This window comes from Atractosteus spatula, chromosome 9 (genome assembly GCF_055471065.1).
Source record: "Atractosteus spatula isolate fAtrSpa1 chromosome 9, fAtrSpa1.hap1, whole genome shotgun sequence".
Lineage (NCBI taxonomy): Eukaryota > Metazoa > Chordata > Actinopteri > Semionotiformes > Lepisosteidae > Atractosteus > Atractosteus spatula.
The window spans coordinates 44,935,356-44,957,877 of record NC_142714.1 but is presented as its reverse complement, the minus strand read 5'-3'; the positions used below and the strand labels follow the sequence as shown (position 1 = coordinate 44,957,877).

At 35.2% G+C, this 22,522-nt stretch overlaps 1 protein-coding gene across 1 annotated transcript; it reads right to left on the bottom strand.

The window, feature by feature from the left end:
- Window positions 1–17,300: 17,300 nt before the first annotated feature.
- Window positions 17,301–21,910, bottom strand: gpr83 (G protein-coupled receptor 83). The gene is made up of 4 exons (XM_088925119.1): window positions 21,222–21,910; window positions 20,339–20,464; window positions 19,663–19,796; window positions 17,301–19,321 (listed from the first exon to the last, which is right to left on the bottom strand). Exons 1-4 carry the CDS (start codon window positions 21,597–21,599, stop codon window positions 18,694–18,696), a joined length of 1,266 nt encoding a protein of 421 aa, XP_088781245.1. The 5' UTR covers window positions 21,600–21,910; the 3' UTR covers window positions 17,301–18,693.
- Between the last annotated feature and the right edge of the window lie 612 nt (window positions 21,911–22,522).

Genomic DNA, 22,522 nt, shown 5'->3' with positions numbered 1-22,522 from the left:
CCTGTAACCCTATCTGTAGATGGTTCTGTACTTGAGCTTCAATCTAAATTGAAAAACCTTGGGGTTATATTTGATTCTGGCTTAACATTCGACCCACATGTGCAGCATATTGTCAAAACATCTTTTTTTCACCTCAGAAATATCGCTAGACTATGCCCTATGCTATCACTAACTGTGGCTGAAAAACTGTCACATTTGTGTTCTCTCGAATTGACTACTGTAATGCTCTACTCACTGGGGTATCTAAATCTACTTTGAACAAACTGCAGTATATCCAAAATTCAGCAGCCAGAACCCTGACCAGGTCTAGTCCAAATGATCACATTACTTCTATCCTGGAGTCCTTGCACTGGCGTCCTGTCAAATTCCATGTGGACCTCATGCTCACCTACAAGGCTCTGCGTGGCTTGGCACCTCAGTACCCGTCTGAACTATTACCGCCCTACTCCCCACCTCGCAACCTTCACTCTTCTAAATTCTGGTCTCCTTACTGTCCCCCAAGCCCGTCTACATTGTATGGGTGACAGGGCCTTCTCCTGTTATGCCCCCAAGCTCTGGAACTCTGTGCCCAAGGATATCAGAGAGTCACCTTCTCTAAACTCCTTCAAATCCAGACTCAAAACCTTCTTCTTTAGAAAAGACTTGACTTAACTGGTTCCATTCGTCACCCCTCTGCTTTTCTTAGTACCACCATCCACGGTCTCCTCTGTATATTGTAATTGTGTTTTATCTTGTATTTTTATTTATTGTCATTCTGTAAAGCTCTTTGAGAAACCACCTTTAGAGGCACTATATAAAATAAAGTTTATTATTACTTGTAAAACATGTATTATACACCACATTTACTCCAAGCTATGTTTATATTAAGACAAATATCTACACTAAGTAGAATTTTAAAACTAGTTTAATAGCGTTCTGAAAGATTGCTTGATTCATTCATTATTTTCATTTTTTGACTTTGTAAAGATTCTGAGTGGGTGTTATACTGTAAATGAGGAAAACACTGAACATGTATTCAGAAAAATGAAGAATGATGCTATCGTTATCCAACAGTCATTGACAAGAAATAGAGAAGATTTTAGACTTTCAAAACACCAAATGAAATATTAATTAAAATAATCATATCAAACAAAAAGAAATAAAAATCTGTGCTGAAATACTTGTTTCTGCTTACCACATTTAGAGAAAGCATTAAGATAACATCATATGCCAAAACCTTTCTGCTGTCTAATGAAAACCAATTTCAAATTGTAATTGCAGCTAAATGCCACTTAAATGTTTTATACAGCATTACTCTGCCTTGATTATATTTTTAAAGATTCCCCTTTAGGAACAATTGAATTTAAAGTATGCTCGTGAAGAATTCAGTAATTTAACAATCATCTTAAAAAAGCCTTGTCATGATTGCGTTTGATTCTACTTGATATCTTCAAAGTTAAGCTGCTTCCATTTCATTTTAATATAAATTGTCTATTTCTTACCAAGTTGTACTTGTTTACAGGTAACCCATTTATCCTCTGACCATCAGATAAAAAAAATCACAGAAAATAAAACTGTAGGACAACAGTCCTGAAGCCAGGTCACTCTGTATTCATATCAAGCCATATTACTTTGATAACAAAAAATAAAGGCATACTGAACAATTCTGATTATTGTAAGTAATATGCATGCATGCAATGCAATTGTCACTAAGAATGCAATTGTCACTAAGAAAATGAATACCCACATTTTGAGGCAAGACTTTTTTTTTTAATTGTACCATATAACGCTGGCCTCTCAAAATTCATGTTATCTTAACTACTTTAATTGTAAATATCAGTGCATTCTTGCCTTGAAAGCATCACAGATATTTGGAATTTTATTGGTTTAACATACATTGTTCAATGTAAATCACAAATCACACATTCTCCCTTCTCTTAATAACAGACTACTGTTCTTTTAAATTTTCTCCATTCATTGGAAGTTTCATTTCACACCTCTCTGCACCCATTCTGACTTCACACCTGTTGATTGGCCTCTCTTTCTGTCCCCTGCTCCCACCTCTCACTCCTCCTCCCTCCCAACCTTTGTTCTCCTACTACTTTACCTTTGCCTACTGCCCTGTCTCTCTCACACCTGAAGAAGGCTCCACGGCTGAAACGTTGCGTTCTCTTTCTTCTTTTTTTCAGCATGGAATAAATGCACATGAAATTGCACCTCTCTGAGTGCTAACCACTGAATCATACTAGGTGTGTGTAATTCTACAGAGTTTTACATTACTCTGTTTCTAAGCCACCTCGCACTACTTCACAGAAGGGTATTTTATTTTGTTTGCGGGATCTGTGAAAGTAACCCACTGCCTGGAGAATCATGCAGTGAATTTGATTTCATGAATGATTTAAGCAGGAGTAATTTACCTAAAATAGTACAAGCAATTACAATAACAGAGAAAACTGGCTTGCAAATCTTAAATCTGGCAGGAGACAAGGTCACCACTCAATTTCCCATTAAAATATTAAAATGTTGGTTGCTTCCTAAGATATATTGGAAAAGTACATTTGAACAATTTACTTTTACCAACAAAATACTTATTCAATCATTTGGGAGTGCATACAGTATATTGTACACAGGCAATATTGATGTCAAATCCAAATTAGCCATCACCTTGACAAGTTAAAAGTTTTTTATATGAATAACATATCTCCTGCTGATATTACCGCTTTGTCATAATAAATTCTTCCATATATGGAATTTATTCTTTAAATTTACATGCATCCCTAGGCCAAAAGCCTTTTGAACTCCAATCTATAATACAATATAGAAACAAACTACATTATTCTCATTTATCTGTGAACAGGACATTGAAAAGGAGAGGAACACAATACGACAATACTTAGCAATCGCAATATGAATTCCCTTTGCAAGTGTAGAAAATAATAAGCTTGTTACAAATATTTTTTCTATAAAGCTGCTTCCATAATTGACATTATGACATTAAATTACTTAACTTTTAGTTATTAAAATGGTTTAGAAATGTGTTTACAGCTTACAAATACTTTCACGAGTTCTGAAAAACTACAGTATAAGGCAGAATTTGCAAAGGTCAGCATTAGTTCACAGCTCTACCTTGGAGCAGTTCACTAAGGCTGGAAGACATTCTCAAACAGTCCGATTAAATTTACTCCACTTTTTATAATTCCCCAAGACAATTCAGACTACAGACTGCACAACAAAGATTTAAAGAGTATAAATATGCAAAACCATAGCACTTCTGACAGAAAATCACAGCAGGAACAGACAATAAAACGCAAACAGGAACATTAAGAACAGATTATTCACAGACTGGGCTGCCTTCATGCCTGCAAGTCCAAACCCCTATTGCTAGGGAACTGCAGCTATTAAACCCATCCACTCATTTTCTAAATCCTTTATCCAATACAGGGGTAGACCTGTATAGGGCACAGGGGCACGCACAAACATTCCCACCAGGAGCAGTTTTCATTGCATTATTTTTATCCATTTAACCTTTTCTTTGACAAAACACTGTTCCATATTGCTAAGTTAGAAAATAATAGGTTTATGATCACCAGTAAAGATGCTTGTATTTGGAACATCCTCAAAATGTGACAAAGTGAGCAGCTACTGGACTCTCTATGTATGTCTAGGTATTTCCAGTCGAGATCAGAGGGCTCAGGCAAATCAGGAACACAAAAGCTCCGGATAGCAATAAACCTTTGGGGGGGAAAAAAATGTTATACAAAATTAATTAATAAATTAAAGCATACATACAAAAATACAAATAGATTCAGGTTTTAATTCATATTAACTGGACATTTGTATTAGCATTTTTCCAATGCAAAAATAAGGACTCTTGTTTGTTAATAAGACACGGAATCTCCAATCTAGAAGACGTGGAGTTATCCTCATACACAGAAATCCCACAGCTCATATACAGTAATTGGTTTGTAATAGTCAATGATCTTGACAACAGAGTGATTGTATACTTTGGATGTTAGAAAGATTTTAAAGGTGCACTTCTGCTTATTCACAAATCAACAAGTAAAAATCTCATGGTTTCTGCAAAAATGCCCTATTATTTCACAGAAAAAGACACGTCTCCTTTTACTTGACCACAGATTCCTTAGTTTCCTCCTCCGCCTCTTCTTTGGACTGTGTAAAGATTCAGAAGGTTCAGAGAAGATGAAGATGTCCTTGTCTGGACAAAATACCACAGGTACTGTAGCTGTGGGGAGTGAGCTGCTGCCCTCAGTCACCTTAACAGTTGCTGGACGACAGCTGGTCAGGTGACAGTTTGACAGCAGGAAGTCTGGGGAAGTCTGCTGTCTGAGGGACAGATGGCAAATTCTGTGTCTGCAGCTTTGCAACAGGGAGAAAGAAGCGATTGTCTAGGGGGAAATTTAAGAGTTTCAGAGTAACTTATTTTAAAAGGGGTTTTGCGAATGTCTTGGAGAGACTTTTTTGTTTTGAAGCCCAAAAGCACCTTATCTGGATGGTTAATGTTAGTTGGGGATTTGGAAGAAGTCAGCTAGCAGCTCAAAAATGAGCTTAGACTTCCGTTTTATTGTTTTGGAGAATGTTCATTTGCCCAGCATTGTACAGTACATAAAAAGAGCAGTGGACTGCACCTTATGGCAGCATTTGTGTGTCAGTTTTCCTAGGCCCATCTAGTTTTAAAGATCCCATTATGACACCCTCAACCCCAGGGGATCACAACTGGTAAATAAAAATCAAACAGAATACCACTACAGTATGCGGATGTCAATTGGGCTGTTGTCTGGTTTGTGTTATAATTTGTTTCGACATTCCTGCAACTTATGAATTGCAGGAATGTTTAAAACACTTGCATGGACAGAGGTATGACTGCATAACCTCATGTTTTATGTGGATAGAGAAACTTTTAATTTAAAAAATAACTACTGCTTCAGACGTTTATTATTGAAGAACAGTTAAATTAAAAAAAACTGTCTGTTTTACTACATCTGTCTTAGTTTGGCTTCACCTTGATATTTTGGAATCCAGACTTTTGTTTTTACATGTTTTTGCATTTGACAATATTGCCTGGTCACATTAAAATTTCATGACAATCTAGATCTATTTTCACAAAGCTCTTTTTATGTCTTCTCAAAGTGCACCGTGCACCACAGATGAATCTGGGCTGCCGCATTCAATCTTATAAGCAGGAAGACAATTTAAATATTTTCCTACCTGTAATTATACTGAAATACTGTAGCTTCTGGTATATGGCACGAGGCAGGGAAAAACATGCAACCATCACCCATATAACAACAATGCTGAGTACACCCTGAGTTTAGTGGATTCAGGATAACCTGAAGATTATGCAAATCAATTTCTGATTTATTCACCAACATTTAAGTTTCTAGAAAATGTGGTAAAACCCAAAAGGACAAATAAAACACAGTTGATCTCAATCAGTATTTTCTTTCTATTAAAATCCAGGTGAATGGATGTTATACAATAACTTTACTTCATTTAATATAATGCCCCAACAGCATTACTCTTTTCAACCCCATACAACTTGCTGATGATTAAAAGCTTATGCTGTTGAAAACCATGAACAAAACACACACAAAATCCTTCCTAATGTACAATACCATTTTATGTATTGTTTGTTGCAATACATGTAATGTTTGTTGTAGTAGTCTTCATGCATCTTGCTGTTTGAAATGAGAATTTAAATATTTAGAAGCCAGATAGCTGAAGTGGTGTGGCAGAAAGAAATGGAGACTTAATCTCCCTATCAATTTTCAAAAACAGTATTAAAAACCTTTAACCTTAAACCTTTCAAGCCTATTTTCAATCATAACTGGTGATACTGTATGACTAATTTACAATATGACATTACTCCAAGACGGATATGAAACTGCCACCACTGCCAGACTTAATACAGCGCAGCCCCAGCACAGAGTTTAAGAGCACTTGCTGTTTAAATTGCTGTATTACAAATGTTATATACTATTGTACATAATGCACTGAGTGTTTACAGAACACAGCCTTTAACTTTGTCTCTTCATTAACAAAGGGATGTCACCTTCAGTGTTTCAATAATAAAAGATAATTACTACTGTATTCATTTTCATTTAATTTTGCATTTAATTAGTAGAGCAGCATTGAAAATTAATTGTTTTTCCTCAAACATTCTTCACCCTTTGTCACAAGCTTCTGAGTCAACACAGCAAGATACACAATATCAAGCTACCACACATTGTTGTGTTTATGTTTAGTCCCTTATGTGCATCGCGTTATGCCAGATATACATCTCTAATCAAATTCTGTGAGTGCATATGCCTACTGCAAGATCAAACTGCTTGTTTGGAAAGCAAGACTAAAATGAAAACTAAAGCAAGACCAAAAATGAGTCTTAAGCACAGCTATTTCTTCTCAGAATAGTTTTTACAGAGATGTATCAGTCTAATACAAGCCTGAATCCCCAGCTTATTTCCTTGGGGATCAATTTAGTGTAATTAAGGCCATAATAAATCCTTTAGTAAAACCCACAGGATTTACTAATCACTAAGCTGCAAAAACACTACTGCTACAGGCATGGTTTGTAATCCCACTGTTACATCCATACTGTCACATTGGTGTGTTTCAGTGCAGGTTTTAAACCCAATTTCTTCTTTGCCCAGTATGTGGATGACATGTTACAATAAGGTATCCATTGCTTTTATTTTTTGCTTAAATTTAGGAGACCACTTGGAGAATGATGAGTATCATGAAAATTCCCCAATACCCATTAATGATCCAGGGCAATAACAGTGAGAGTGAGGGTAGAGATGTGAAAAGATAGCAGTACTGCACAAACCGGCTGATGTGGCACATACTGTAGCTCTCCCAAACACCCAGGTGCTGTACACAAAGCGAGCCTAAAAAGAAACATAAGATGTATTTTAAGATGCAATAACACAATGTTAAGAAAATGGCTGGACTGTGTTATACAAGTCTGGTCTTGATGATCCTTTATGAAATGTTAAATTCACAGCAGTATAACCTTCAAACTAGGCACATCATAAAGCATTTAATGTACCCCACCTCCTCTCTCACTAAATAAAGGCTTGCAAGGAAAGGTTACCACATACTGTAGCATGTAAATCCTGGTTTCTTTGATGTGTGAAGTTGTACACTTTGAGGTAGAAATGAATGTCATTTGGTGTGCAGCATTTTTTGAGATAGCAATAAAATACTCCTCACCTCTAACTTACACTCATATTTTAATCAAGAAACTAGTTTTTTTTTTAATCAAGAAACTTCCCTTCTGGCCCATATTGTTCTCTCTGCAATGATATGTTAATTGTATTGTATGCTTTAATTAACATGAGCTGGATACTTAAGCTCCTTATAAATTGTGGTACTGTAGCTTGGCGCTTTCTGCTGGCTAGTAATACTTCAAAGAGAGCGAGACAAATGACCTTAGGAATAATTCGAATATCTAATCTCAATAAACGGAGCAAATCTGCAGGGACAAAATGATAATTGTATTAAAACCATCTCACATATCAACTACTGCGGCAGTAATAGCTCATTGAAAAAAATGCTTTATATTGAACTAAACCTTCAATTCCATTTTTATTTTTCATATTAGTAATTTTAGGTGCATGTTTAACAATGGAGATGTTTTGTGTATTCCATAATTTAGTGGTCTGTTTATAAACTACCAACCAATTTTCAGAATGCTAGCATTAGGCCTTTTAAAGAGATGTTCTTAAAATTTAAAGAGCAACTTTTTTTTAAGAACAAAGACTGTTGCCCTTTGATGGAGGATTTCGACCATGAATACAAATTTGCCAGACCAAATGAGGATTATCTTGTGCCTGCTCCTCATAACTAATTAGTCAAATGGGGAGGCAGAGAGAAGAGCTGTGTTAATGGTTTTGACCTTGGAAAGCAAGGGTATGATAGGAAAAAAAAACATTTTAAGCAACTGGCTCAAAGTGAATAGAAGTGGTTAGTTTAAAGAACGTGTACTTATATCAATCCCACCACACCACATTTGCATCGAATATTTACAATATTTTGATACTGAAATTTAGTGTTTTTTCTATGAAATTTTGTTTTCCCATCATTGTTCTTGAAAATGCTTCTTTCAATAGCTACATATCACATACTGTATACATATTGTGTCTATTTGTAAACCACATTAGAAAACTTAGAATAGTATCTCAAATACTTATGTACAAAGTAAACATTTAACTTTATTTTCCCCAAGGGCAATAGAGCCTATGTTCTAGTTTGTATTATTTCAATCACTGCAATATAAATATATTTTTGCTAGAAGTTATATCATTATAATGGTCTTTACATGTATTATAAAAATAAACCTTGATGCAAAAATACTTACATGGATGTAACCCAACTCTAAAATTACTTTTCAATCATACTCCCTTCCCTAATCAAGATCAGGGAAAAATAACAATATTCATTATACATTACTGTTACTATACTTGGTATATCTAACTTACCAAGTCAAAATTGTGAAGATGAGGGTTCACTGGTTTTCCATAGTATCCTTCACCCTTACAGCCAGCGCAGGAATGATTTTATTCACAGCAAGAAAACATTCTTTGCTTTTAAGAAGTTACTAAGACTGTTTACTAAACTGGTTTGCCAACAAGGTCTGCATAAATTTAAAAAAATACTTGTCTCCTTGTCCAACTAATTTTTTAGTGCAGAAGGTTCCACATAGAAATTACAAAGATGTCTTTCTGGAATTACAGTGTTTTGTACCTAGGTCTCAATCTCTTGATCATGCCTCAATTTCTTGTAAAAGTCAAATATTTATACTGCCAGTCAATTCTAATAATATCGTTATTGTTATTGCACACACTAGAGGACTGCAGGTAGAGTGTAGTAGTAGTTCTCATTTATGTGCTCTTAATTTGCATGTCTTTTTGTTTAACACACCCCAATAATATATATCACTTCTTAATTTAGAACAAACTCACTTTGTGACTTGACAGAACGTAGCATATAATAAATGATGCACCTACCCAGTTGCAGTTGAGGTATCTATGCGCACATGCATTTTCCAAAATGTTCATTAACCACTTAGAACAAATTTCGCTTGATATTTACATGGAATTATTACCAACAGTTTAAAAACTACTTTCAGCACAAGTTCAAGCATATTATGAATAAATGAGTTTTTTGGGGGAGTTCAAACCTCATGAGGGAGCACACCCCTTTATTTACAGTACATGCATTCTTATGGTAAATTTAAGCAGCATTTCTTAGGACCACATCTTCTGTGTAAATTGATAACTACATGCATCGCTAAATTTGTATTAAAATTCCAGGCAAATCAGTTTGAATACAAAGTGAGAAAGAAAAAATTGAAAAAAGGTTCTTGATAAAACATTGCTTTCATTGAACACAACTCTAGCAAGTTAAGGCATCACTTGACTTGATGTTTAATTTAATGAAATCAGTGTTTTCAAAATATTATGGTTAATTTGAACACGTTTAGCGTAGCATCATTTTAAAACCAAGCCACACTTTTCATTTTTATCTCAGTGCTGATAAACGTATCAAACATAAGACAATTGCTTATCTAATCTCTACTCAAGTTCCAGTAGGCATAAGCCTACTCAGCAAAAAATAGGATTAGTTTGTGTTTTTTATAATATTGGCAGTATTATACAGTATAAAACTAACAAACATTAGAAAGAAGAATGGAAATGAAAGAAAGACAGGCTCTGTCAAAACAAAAATAACAGAGAAATCACCTTCATGTTTTACACTACCTTTGAAGTTTTCCGATGCAATCAACCTACAGTACACAGCTCTCATCAGATGGCAGAGCATTAGAGGTTACAAAAATAAACAGTCTCAGTTCTAGAAAGCAAATGAATGTTTTTCACATTGTGCATTAAAGTGTCAAGCTTCTTTCTCCAGTCTTAAAAAAAATATATAAAAAAGTGTCTAAGTGACTCAAGCAAAGTTGATCTCTCAAAACTAAGACTGAGCTCAGTAACCTAGACCAGTCACTCCTAACCCTAGTCTTGACAGACCAAGCTGTGGCATAAAATTGATCGAGTACTGCTACTCTACTCTTATTTGCAAATAAGAGACATTCACAAGAACTGTCCGAAAAGCAGTGAAATGCCTATTTGCAGTGCAAAAAAGACAAGCCAATACGAACTCAGTTTTAGGTAACAGGTACATTTGAGAGCACAAATCTCTGCATGCTCACTTTTCCAGATCTTACAGTGATCTGACTCAGCCAATCAGTACATTCCACTTAAACTGCACTCTCTATATAGTCCATAGATTCTTTTGGGTAAAAATATTCCAAATAATATTGATAAAAAGCAGATGTGCACATGTGAAAACACAAGAAGCGAATTTTTTATTAAATCGTAAAACACATTCACACAGCATTCTGTAACAAGTTCATAAGTCTCTGGTGGGCAGTGGATGTTTATCGTACACCTGCACTTTGCCAAGAATTACAATTGATGCAAAGGTCTGAAAGAAATAAACAGATGCAATGTTGAGTGTTATACTTTTGCTAAAATACATGTACTCTAAATCAGGCACACGAATGGCAAAGCTGAAAAATGTTACAAATGGATATAAACACCAGGCACTAGAGAGCAAAAATACGTGTTGCCTGCAGGACTCTCTTTATATTTCTGTTTTTCCAAACAGCTTCACTAAGTTAGATCACTATCAATATGTTGTTACTGCCAGGAGAAAATGTATCAATACCGTCATGTGAACAAATCAGCTGGTCTATTTAGCTATGTTGGCTGCATATGCTTCATGTGAAAGGAAAGGTAAATGAATATATTCTGATTTATACACAATAAGGACTGAACAAAAATATACTGACTAATGAGCATCTACTAATAAGAGTGCGGCAATTCTGAATTAACTGACTCAGACAGGTGCTATAAACATCTGTCGCTATGTTTATTTCTCTACGACAATCTGTTTAAACTTGGCTTAGGCTAATTAGTCCTATTAGGCTTTTATATAATTTATGGTAACTAATCTTTGAATTGCAAAAGTTTGATTTTTGATTTTGTTCATCTCTCTGGGATGTCTTATGAAAGATGATGTGCAAGAAAAAAATGTACTGTATTATTGCATTTTGTAATTGTCTCATTAAGCCTTTTAATACTGCATGCCTCGATTAATAATATTACATGTCAGTACAAATTAAAGAGAATTAGAAGTCACATTGAAGAAAAAACTTCATAATGGTATTATGACTAGAAATATAATTAATTTTCTCCACAAAAATTAAATCTGACTTACAGTATTAGCTGACAAAGAGGACTCTTGATCATACTGTACTTTGTTATTATGAGCATTCCTTAGGTTCAGAAACGACACTAGAGGATTTGCATATAGTAAAACAGGGAATTCAATAGTCCCTTTTAAAATTATTTTATTAATATATACTACAAGATTCTTGTACAGTGTGTAATGTATTTGAAGTAGAGGTCATCTTACCTAATACTCTGAAGGAAAGAAAGATAATTCTATGACCTCATTCAAATAAGTATTTTTTACAAAAACAAAATTAAATACTGTATATATTTTATATAGTTACAATATGTAAAAAATAGGGCAACATAGTAGCATAGTGGTTAGCTTTGCTGCCTCTCAGTCTTAGGGCCCTGGGATTGATTCCTAGGGTGCCATCTATGTGGGCATCTATGTAGGAAATTGTGTGCGTTTCCTACCATATTCCAAAGACATTCAGGTACACTACGTTAATTACCTCATGAAAAAAGTGGCCCTGCTGTGGGTATGTACTGTATGCGTATGTTTATGTCTGTAAGCGCCCTTTGATGTGTGCCCGTTGCTTGCTGGGATAGGCTCTGGCTCCTAATGACTCTGTATTGGATAAAGCTGTTAGCAAATGGATGGCTCGATATAAATAATAAGTTACCATAATGTTGATGTATTACAAAAGTACATGCTGTAGTACACTGACAACAGTATCTGGGAGTGGCTGCTGACAAACAGTGAAGTGTAGTATAGATGCAGGACATACTGTATATACTGTACCCTTTAGTTGGGATCAGATTATCCTATTTGTAACACTCTACAACATGATCTACAAGTGTTACCCTTTTTTAATATTTAGTACCAGAGCTGACCTTTCAAGATTTAACTTTTTAGAAAATAATTACTTTCTATTTGTTTATGAATGGATCTTTGAAATCCTTCCTCATTACGATGCTATGCTGTAGGTGTACCCAGACATTCCATTAGCCTCCTGAAATGGCTAAGTGATCATACTGTAAATACCTGTCAACTGTGATGTTATTTTGTTTTTTTAAGTTTAATCAGAAAATTAACTGCTTGATTTACTTCTCATTAAACAAGCCACTAAATCAAATGGCACTAACTACACTGCTCATTTACACAGCTGTGATAGGAGTAGGTTGCCTCAATCCTGAAGTGATTTTTCAGAAATTGAGTAAGAAAGTGTTGAGTGGCTGGATAAACAGTGCCCCTCTCTGTTGGAAGGTGACTAAAGCAGCTCTGTCAGGTCTAAAGTCTATGAATCTTTGTGAAACCATAATTCAGCTCCAACCTATCCAACTACTTATTGTATATAGTTATTCACATTTCTTTATTCTGCATTCTGGCAAGCTAAATGAGGCATACATTTCAATTTGCCATGTCTGCAACTAAGCAGGAAGATTTAAACTGTGATTATCACTGTTGACCGAGTTGTTGCAATTTCCTAGTGTCAATATGTAAAAGTCATGTTTACTGTATATGCTGAGTGAAGTTCAGCTGCATTATAATGTACTGTAAGTTATCAGCACACAGAGAGGGGGGTATTCAAACAAGTTAATGTAAGGCAAATAAAAGCATCATTTTTCATTTTTGAGTGGGAGTAAACTGAACTTCTGTCTGAAGAATCAAACTCATTTATTCCCAGCCTTTGATCCTGAAGGATCTTAAAATACTTTGCACTTTAGATGAAGAAAACTTTGGCAGATGGTTAACATAAATGGAGCAACTGTTGTCTCCTTAAATGAGGTTAAGTCAAGTTTTATCATGTTTGTTGGTCAGCATTCCTTCTTCAGTCATCATTATTTCCTTTGCAGCAAAACTCAGTCCTTTTCATATATATAGTTACATTTCCACCTCCTTGCCACCAGAGGGCACCTCAAGCACTGGTTGCTGGCCCAGCTGCACAGAGGAGGTGCAGACCATGCAGATAGCTGCATTAAGTCTTAGCCAATCACAGACTGACCAGTGAATCTAGGACTCCACACCTCCCTTCTTCAGCTCCATATATCCAGTGCACTCATTCAATTCAATGTTTAGTTTTGTAGCCTCTGGTTTGAGCTCTGGACTCTTACTTATCTGTTTTTCCTGATTCAAGTGTCCTATTTCTTGCCTTGTTCCAGCTCTTTCTTTTTTTTCTGCTGGTTCCTGTGTTTCCATTCCTCTGCTTTTTGTGATGTTTTTTTTCTGATTGCCTTCCTGGTGTCTGAATTTGGCTTGCTCATCATGGACTTTGTCTGTGCATTTACTCTTTTGGCATTACTTCTAGTTGTTACTGTAGTCTGTTGGTACCTGCACAGTGCCCACTTTCCTGATCATTTGGCTGTTTAAGCAGCCCTTGCAGTATATTGTAGGCTTCAAATGTGTTCTCTATGTAAGGATGTCATTTTAAACCCAAAGTGAGAGTGCAGGAGGTACAGTATAGGTGGTACCAACATCACCAGAGAAAGTCTGAAGATACACAGTATATTTTTTTGACCCAAACATAAGAAACCATCATTCCTGGGCAACAAAACATTAGCCTAAGAAGGTCAAAGGTCAGGTAAGAAATGTATATCATTTGCATAGAACCTGCATTTTGTGGCTATTGAGATATGGTAGCTTCAATGCTTTGTAAGGTTTGGAGGTAGTTTTCTGGGTAGTAATGTCTGCAAGTGAAGCTTGGAGGCTTAAAACCAGGAAAAATGCCTCCACAGTAATTGCAATTAATTCAAATAAAGATTATCCATATTCCTGTGTCCTGAGAGCTATCATCCTAATTACCAAACATATGCCTGTAATCTTTCAATAAGCCTCTAAAAATGCATGACTGTCTGTATCTCCTGAGACTTCCAATAGGTTTACCTGCTAATATACAGTATGTTTTTAGCAGAAAATCAATAGCATGCTTAAAGAATGTACCTGTTCTTTTCCATTGCTGTTTACAATTCACTTTGATTCTAATAGTATGTAGAGTTATAACTTTACTATTTTTCTATATTGACAATATGCTATATGATTAATGCTACAGGAATAACAGTATATTGATTGTTTCATAGTAATAATTCCTTTTCCTTATGGTTAGCATAGCCTAAAAACAAAATCAGACATCAATAGACTGATGCAGTATATCAAATCACAGACAGGTAAATGTAATTTTTTCTATGATTTTATTTGACAGAAGTCTTAAACTTCTATCACTGAAAAAATTCTAATATTTAGATGCAAAATATTTACAACTGCATTCTAAAGCCCCAAAATCTAGAATCTTACTCACTAATTATCTGATGCTGCTTTTACTGACTACACACATGGGGGCAGCAAAATGTAAACGATGGGAATTTGTGTAGCTAAAGCAGGGAATCAAAACATACAAGTCAATGGGAGAGGGTGATGAAGTTTGGAAATGAAAGAGCTTTCTAGAAGAACACATGTACTGTAGTCAATTCAAGTTCGTTTTAACAAAAAATGCTTTTTGTGTCTCACAAAAGTACGATATTCAGACCCTTGCACAATTTTCACATTTGGTTGTTTTAAAGCTTGCAGTCATGACAGTTTGAAGCAGCAATTATCATTTGCTATACACATACACACAACCTTACCCCACAGCTTCAAAGCACAAGGTAAAAATATAATTGTTGTAAAACAAAAACAGAACAAACCTGTGCTATAGCAAACCTAAATTAATGTAGGTGCAGAAAATCAACTTAATGAGTCACAATTCATTGAGAGGCTTCCGTCTGTGTTCAGAAATCATGGCTTGGATGGTTTCAAAATACATACCATACTGTACATCAGTCACAGTAAGGTCTCCAGAGAGATGTTGCATATGACCATGAAAACCAAGGAGGTTTCAAAACTCAAGGATAAATTATAGACAGTTACAAATCAGGAAAAGATTACAAGATTTTTGAAAGACTGTATATCCCCTTTCTGTTGGGTGAATTTGATCACTATGAAGTGAAAGAGGTTTTGTACCACTATGATGTAATGTAAATCAGGGTGGCTCTCCTAAACACAGGTGGCCTGGAGAAAATTGCATAGGGATGCAATACCAATTTCCAAAAAGCTACATAGACAAGTCATAGTCATTCCACAAATACATCCTGCAAGGTAAAATGACACACCCATTTCAAGCCTTACATGGAGTTTGCAACAAAGCCTTTAGAGTAATAAATAATTCATAATCCTTATACCCATCTAGCTCTTTCCAGGACTCTCCACTTAAAGTATTTTTACAGGTACAGGACTCCCCTCTATGTCCACCAGTGTCCAGCACCCACCAGGATGATGCAACACCCCTCCACCACCATGTTTGATACTGTATGAGGTTCTTGTGGTAATATGCAGTGTTTGTTTTTTCCCCAACAAATGTCATTCTACATTATGGCCAAACAACTCCACTTTGGTTTCATCCATCTAGAGGTCATTGTTCTCAATGTCTTATGATTCATTCAGCTGCTGTTTTGTAAACCTAAGCCATGCAGAAGTGTTTTTTGGAGAGACGTTTTAAGCCTTTACCTAATGGTAGAATAATGAACTATAATATTTACCATCTTGTCAGAGGCCTGTAGACCCCCAGGTGTAGCTTTTGAGTTCTTTGCAATCTCTAGGAGCACCATATGGTCTAATATTAAGATGAGTTTGCTGGGACACACACTCCTGGGTAGATTGGCAACTGTCTCAAAGTTCCCCCTTTTATAAGTTATCTTCCTCACTATGAAATTATATGACTCACCCTCCCAGACTGATGAGCAGCAATGATTCTCTCTGAAACTGCCACAGATATCTTTTTGACCTAGGCATGCTTTACTACTACAAACCTAACTACCTCCCACCCAAACACCCACAGGTTCTGATTTTATATACAGGTGGAAAACACTTCCTGATGATGAACTAATCATGTGCACTTGTTTAGCAACACCTGATTCTAATTACCTTCTTAACTGATAATGAAGCAGTAATGATGCACTTAGTTTTTTACAAGGCTTTTGAATGTTGGCTGATTTTGTTTGTTTAAAAAATAATGACAAAGTAAAATGTGTGTGTATTTGTCATTTGATTGATCTATTGTTAGGACTTGGTGTTAACTAGGTGAAGGTCAGATATACCTTTATATGTAAAACCACAGAAATTTAAGAGTGTTACTTTCTTTTTAATGCTTTTTAAATGTTAAGCCTGAATTTGTAATGCAATATTGCACATAAATAAGTATTTATGTTATTATAGTTATTAAAATTAGTACACACAATATAAAATATATTATGTGTTAAAATTCTGACAAGCTGATGGACTTGGGGAAAACATTGAAAAGAAATACCAATAAAATAAAACGCTTTAAGTGGACTGTTCAGGTATGATTGATCTAGAAACCAAAATGGCACATTTTATTTTATTTTGACATGAACTTTGTAGAAAAATAAAGCAGTCTGATGGGTATTATGCACTCATTGACTGACTTGTACTAATTTGTTTACATCACAAAACATAACCCACAACCCAAATCATTGTTTAGAAATAATTACTCAAAAAAGCTGCAATTAAGTACAAACAATTTTAATTAGAATTTGAATGATCTCTACAACTAGAAACCTTACTCTTTTCATGTACTAGGATAAAAGGTTTTCAAGAAGCAGCCAGTTACTCTGTAATACCCTGTAGTAACTCAAACGTCAGATGTAGACAGCAGACAAAGGTGGAATGAGCTTCTTTTCAAAATGAAAACGAATATAGTCAGAAAAATCCATAATTTTCAGCATCTTGCTAGTAATGAAGTCATTTGATAATTAAAGGATGACCTTTAATGAATTTAATTAGACTAACATTGAAAATCATGCAGTACTTGATTTTACAGATGGAATCGTGATGACTCAGACACCTTAGGATGGTATTGACTGCTTGTTTCAGAGGGAACATGCAAATTATTATTTTTTCTATTGTGTCTGGTCGATTATTTACCGGCTTCAAATACTTGCAAAAGGCATCTGTTTTTAAAAGCATGTTTGTGAGAGAAACGTGATGTGCAAGATAATAATTGTGTGACTCTATTTGTGGATAACTTTTACTTTTGTTTTGTGTGACCATTTGATCTGGATTCAATTACATCTGCATGCAATTACATGAAAATGTGATGAATAACATTAAGCAGCAAGAATATGCAGTATCTAGATAGTAATAATTATTATCAATATCATAATATCATACATTAAACACTTTGGTTTTCAAAATATCACTTCAGACACCACAGTGTGAAGTACTGTACTTAAAAAGATGGTATTAAAATTGATTAACACTTTTTATATACCAGAAAATACATCAAGAAGGTTTCATAAACTCTGAAGACAGACATTTCACATCAATATTACAATTAGATTTTACAGTAATTTGCAACTCATAGTCTTCCTATAGAGCATGAACTGTTGCAAATTAATTTTCTCCAAAGAGCTCAATATTTTAGATATACTGTATATACTAATACAGCAAATATTCATTAGTATACAGTTGTTATTAGTAATATATTTCAATAAGATACACATTATTTATAGAAAACTTTATTTGTAGAAATAAACAATATATGTGTTGTCATGTATTGTCAACATGACAGCCTTTGTTGTTAAAAGAAATTACGTCACTAGATAAAGGGTGTTTCCTTTAAGGCCAATATACCAGAGATTTCATCACGTCTATCATCTCATTATACAGTACATACTATATTAACACTAAGGGCTTCAATTAGGTTGCACGAAGTGTGTTTAATCTGTAATACTGTACATGTATGTGTCTTGAAAAACACGAATACAGATATATTATGATGATCTCTTGCCTTTATATTTTGCTTTCAATATAACTCATAACTACAAATAATTCATTGTAAATCGCAATCTTGTGTTTTTAAAATGTAAACGTTTGCCATCCGGTGAGATTATTTCATTTAATTTGAAATCGCCAATTACTATTATTATAATGCAACTGATTAGCATTTATGAAATGGAAATGACCAATTACATTGTTACATCTTACGTTTATAGCGATGGCCCCTGTGTCCACATAGAGAATAAGGGTGTACAAACAGACTGCTCTCACTCTCGTTCCCTTCCAGTCATTCACCTTTAGCTATCATTCTGCAATAACAGGTTCAGAGACAAGTGGCCCCTGCCTCTTGGGCTTATGACATAAACCAGGCTCAAATTTGTGACGTCTTTTTTTCCAGTGGAATCACCTGGGATATGTAAGATTATGCATTTTGTGCATTAGTTATTAGAATTACATTTGTACATCACATGTATAAGGGAGGGCAGTGGCTGCTCAGGCACTCAGTTCACTATGAGAAAAATTAGATCAGTTAATTCTCATATATTATCTTCTGCACTTTTCTTTTTCGTGCCTGTGTTCCATGCACACATAAGCCAAGACTAAAATGAATATTTGACTGTTTAAACTCTAGGTCACAGCTACAATCGGCTCCACAATGGAAATGTCTGTTCTTCCCGAGTGCATTTTGGAGGTGGACTTTGTGCTTGGATTGATGAGTTTGCTGCTTCTGCAGTTTCCACGTTCAACCCATGCATTCCTAAAGGGGGGTGAAATTGAGGGCATGACATGGGTGTTTGTAGGTTGCTGCCTTCTGCAGATGCATAACAAAGATTTCAGTTCAGAGCGAAAGCTTTCATTCAACCAGCAGTATATGAAGGGATTGTAGCAGGTGCTGCTCATAGCAAACCAGTGGAATGCAAAGTATAGTGCATTGTTGGTAATGATGGCTTTGCTAGAGACCAGGACTACATAGCAGTTCAGTGGAAACCAGCAAACTGCAAAGACAACCACCACAAGCATAAGCATCTTCAGGGTCATCTTCTTCTTGCGGCGATGAGCGAAATACTGTTCCATTGTAACATCACCAATGGCATTCCTCATCCAGAGCTTCTTTGCTACAATAATGTAAGCCACTGAGATGATACACAAGGGTAGGACATAGAGTAAGACAAAAGTGGCCAAATCCAAATACTTCCAAAAGAGGTCAGCAGGCTGAGGAAAGCTATGAAGGCACACCATCCGGACCTTTTTATAACTTCAATACAAAGAAAAAAGAAATATATTTTTTTATTCATCAACAGTTATATGACATTACATAGATTACAGTGTTTTTTAAAGGAAGAAAACATAAACAGCTCTCATTTTCCATAAAAACAAATCTACTGATTTGCTCTTGCAAACATTCTGAGATTATTACTGAGACTTTTATGATTGTGGCAACAATGAAAAAAAATGTAACTGTTAAAGACAGTACACTGGCTATAGTATGGCTTTAAAACTCTCTTTTTGATTAATAGATCAATACAATAATAAACTCTTAGTTTATTGTTTGGGAGATCAGGCCATGTAATATTAGAAAATGTATTTTTATCTCACCCAAATTCAAAGCGGAAAAGATTCTGATAGATGGCATGGGGCAAAGAGAAACAGGTTGCCATCACCCAGATCACAGCAATACAGATCACTCCTCTCACTGTTGACATGCGGGGCTTAAGAGGATGCATGATCACCTAAAAAAACATGACATACACGCATCTCTATATATTTATTCCAATCTCTTTAAATAAAAACACATGCATTGTGCACAATATTCCACCTTATAATATGTTAATAATGAATATACAGGATGCAGGTCTTAGCAAACTTTTAAAAAATCTTCTTCAAAACACTATTTTACATTTATAATTAGTGTGATAGCAAATGAAATAAACATATTACTGTATGAAGCTTTAAACTTAGTACTGCATCTATAACATATAGTCACATTAACCTAACCATGCTATACTTTGTACTACACAATAATACACATGAGGTATTAACATCAAATCCTTTACATTTTGAACATCAAATTAATTAATATTGCAGATGGCTAGCTAGGATGTCCTTGAAAAAATCTCTAATAAACATTTCTTTACGAAAATCTATATTTTGAAAAATGTATACTGAATAAATATTTTGTTTTTAAGATGGGATCAGAAGTTTTTACAAGACAAGAGAGTGTTTCATTTGCACTTCTAATACTGAGCAAAAGGTACAGTATTTTTGCACATACCTGGTGCCGGTCAAGAGCAATCGCAGTAAGGGTTAACACTGAGACATGAACTGAGCAGTATTGTGCGAAACGACTGACATGGCACATCGCTTTCCCGAATACCCAAGAGCTGTTAACAAACCTCACCTGAGAAAAAACAAAAATCCGCACTATAAACATATTTAACTAAAATCATTATGTCAGAATCAACAGTGAACATGCCACTGCTTCTTTAAGCAATGTATCTTTTCATAAGCAGAATATGCAGAATGATTTCTGTAGCAACATCTGCTGGTATTCAAATAATCCGGACTACAGTGTTTTGAATAACTGTACAATGTAGGGTTTTTCAGATGAAACCCAAACAAGGTGGACCAATTGGTTTCAAAGCTTTTTACTATCTGAGGTGTTAAAAAGATATCGCACTGAGAAGAAATTACCAAAATGTTAATTTCTGTGTAAAATAGAAAAACTGAATTTGTCAGACAGGCTAATATCCTTTCATAAGAGCTCTTTCTTTATACTGTATCATACGTAACTCAATAATGCAGCTATGCACGTTTTAACTTCCATCAAATAAATCGGAATACAGTACATTATTAATGATTATTAATTTAAATTAGACCTTGTAATGGTTCTTGCTGTGCAAACCAGGGATTCAGTAACAAGGCAGTTTTGGTTGCCCAGAATGTTACAAACTTACATTATTCTTATTAAGGTTCTATTTTACAAAATATGAAAGGATAGAGCCACTTTTTATAAAAAAAAAGACCCACTTAAAAAAATAATTAAATACCACACCGCATCTGTATGTATCTTTCTAACAAAAGCCAAACTAATCTACATTACATTACGATCATTAATCAGCGCATCAATGAGAGGCAAAGAAATCAAGACAACTTACCAAGGTAAACGGTGTATTAAGCAGGGTAATCATTATGTCAGCAATAGCCAAGTTGGCTATGAACAAGCTGGTAGCAGAATGCATTCTCTTGTTTTTTATTACAACATGACACACCAAGATGTTTCCAAACAGAGAAATAACGATGATAACCGAATAAGCAACTATTAAAAGAGCCTTTACAGTCGGATTCTGTGATTCAGTTTCATATTTGGTTCCGTTGTCATAAATTCCTTCATCGAGGGTAAAATTCCAGTTGAAAAACCAAGAGCTGTTAGGAAACCCGTAGAAAGCTGAGAACAAGTCCGATAAATTGGTCCCATCAGACTTTTGAAATGATTTAGAAACATATGGCAAGGACAGCCACATGTACCTCGTCATTTTCGTATTTGCTATTTGTTGTTTTTATGCGTCGTGAAGGTATTGAATATGACACTGCATTTTAAGTATGATTTTCTTACGTACAAATGATTTGTTCTATAAAAGGTACTGTATATAGCGCAGTTCCTTAGACACTTTTTATTCACTATTTACAAGTTTCTTATCCACGGCAGCGAAGCTCTTACTTTTTCCCAGCCAATAGTAGAGTATATCACAAAACGCCAGCTCATTTCAGATGAAACATCTACTGTACACAAGAAGACGAATACTTGAAGCAAGTCTGCAGACGCAGTCCAAAGTATTAACAACCATCTAAATAATTCCTCGTTTGGAAGATGCCTCTGTTATATAAAGGTGCTTTGATGTGTGATGTCTCCACGAAACAACCAATAAAGCTTCAGCAGCTAAGCGGAGTCGTCTGTGTGTCAACTACTGGCAGTAGTACTGGACCTTCTCAAGTGCATCACCAAATACAGTATAGTCGTCTTCTGGGGAATACAAACTGTGACTGGGGGGATGTTCTCCTGCGAAGACCTCTAAGCGCAACGGACGTGAGAGAAGACAGCTAAACCCAATGTTCAAATCAAATGTACAGCTGACAGTTTGCTGAAGAAACATTAGAGAGTAAACACCGTGGTCCACGATCGGTATTTTTACAGAATTAAGTAAAATGAATCAGAAGACTGGGAATTGTAACTAATCAAATGCTCAGCTATCTAATTTGTTTCAATATTACGTTTTCTGTAGCCGCACAGTATATAATTCAATTTAAATATTTCTGAAAATTCGCTGCTTTTTTTATTTCGAGTGAAGCTCAGTTGCACTGAAATTTGCAGGAATCATGATAGATTATTCTATTTAAATTTGGATCTTGGCTAGCCTCGTCCCAAGCTTTTTCATTAAAATGACCGTTTCCGATTGCT

What these genes read in the sequence shown, in the direction of transcription:
- gpr83 (XM_088925119.1), bottom strand. Translation starts at nt 21,599, where the DNA reads ATGACGAGGTACATGTGGCTGTCCTTGCCATATGTTTCTAAATCATTT. An exon ending in TTGCTCTTGACCGGCACCAG is followed by an intron (nt 19,797 to 20,338) that starts GTATGTGCAAAA and finishes ATGTTTTTTTAG; the next exon opens with GTGATCATGCATCCTCTTAA. An exon ending in CTTTTCCGCTTTGAATTTGG is followed by an intron (nt 19,322 to 19,662) that starts GTGAGATAAAAA and finishes TTTGTATTGAAG; the next exon opens with TTATAAAAAGGTCCGGATGG.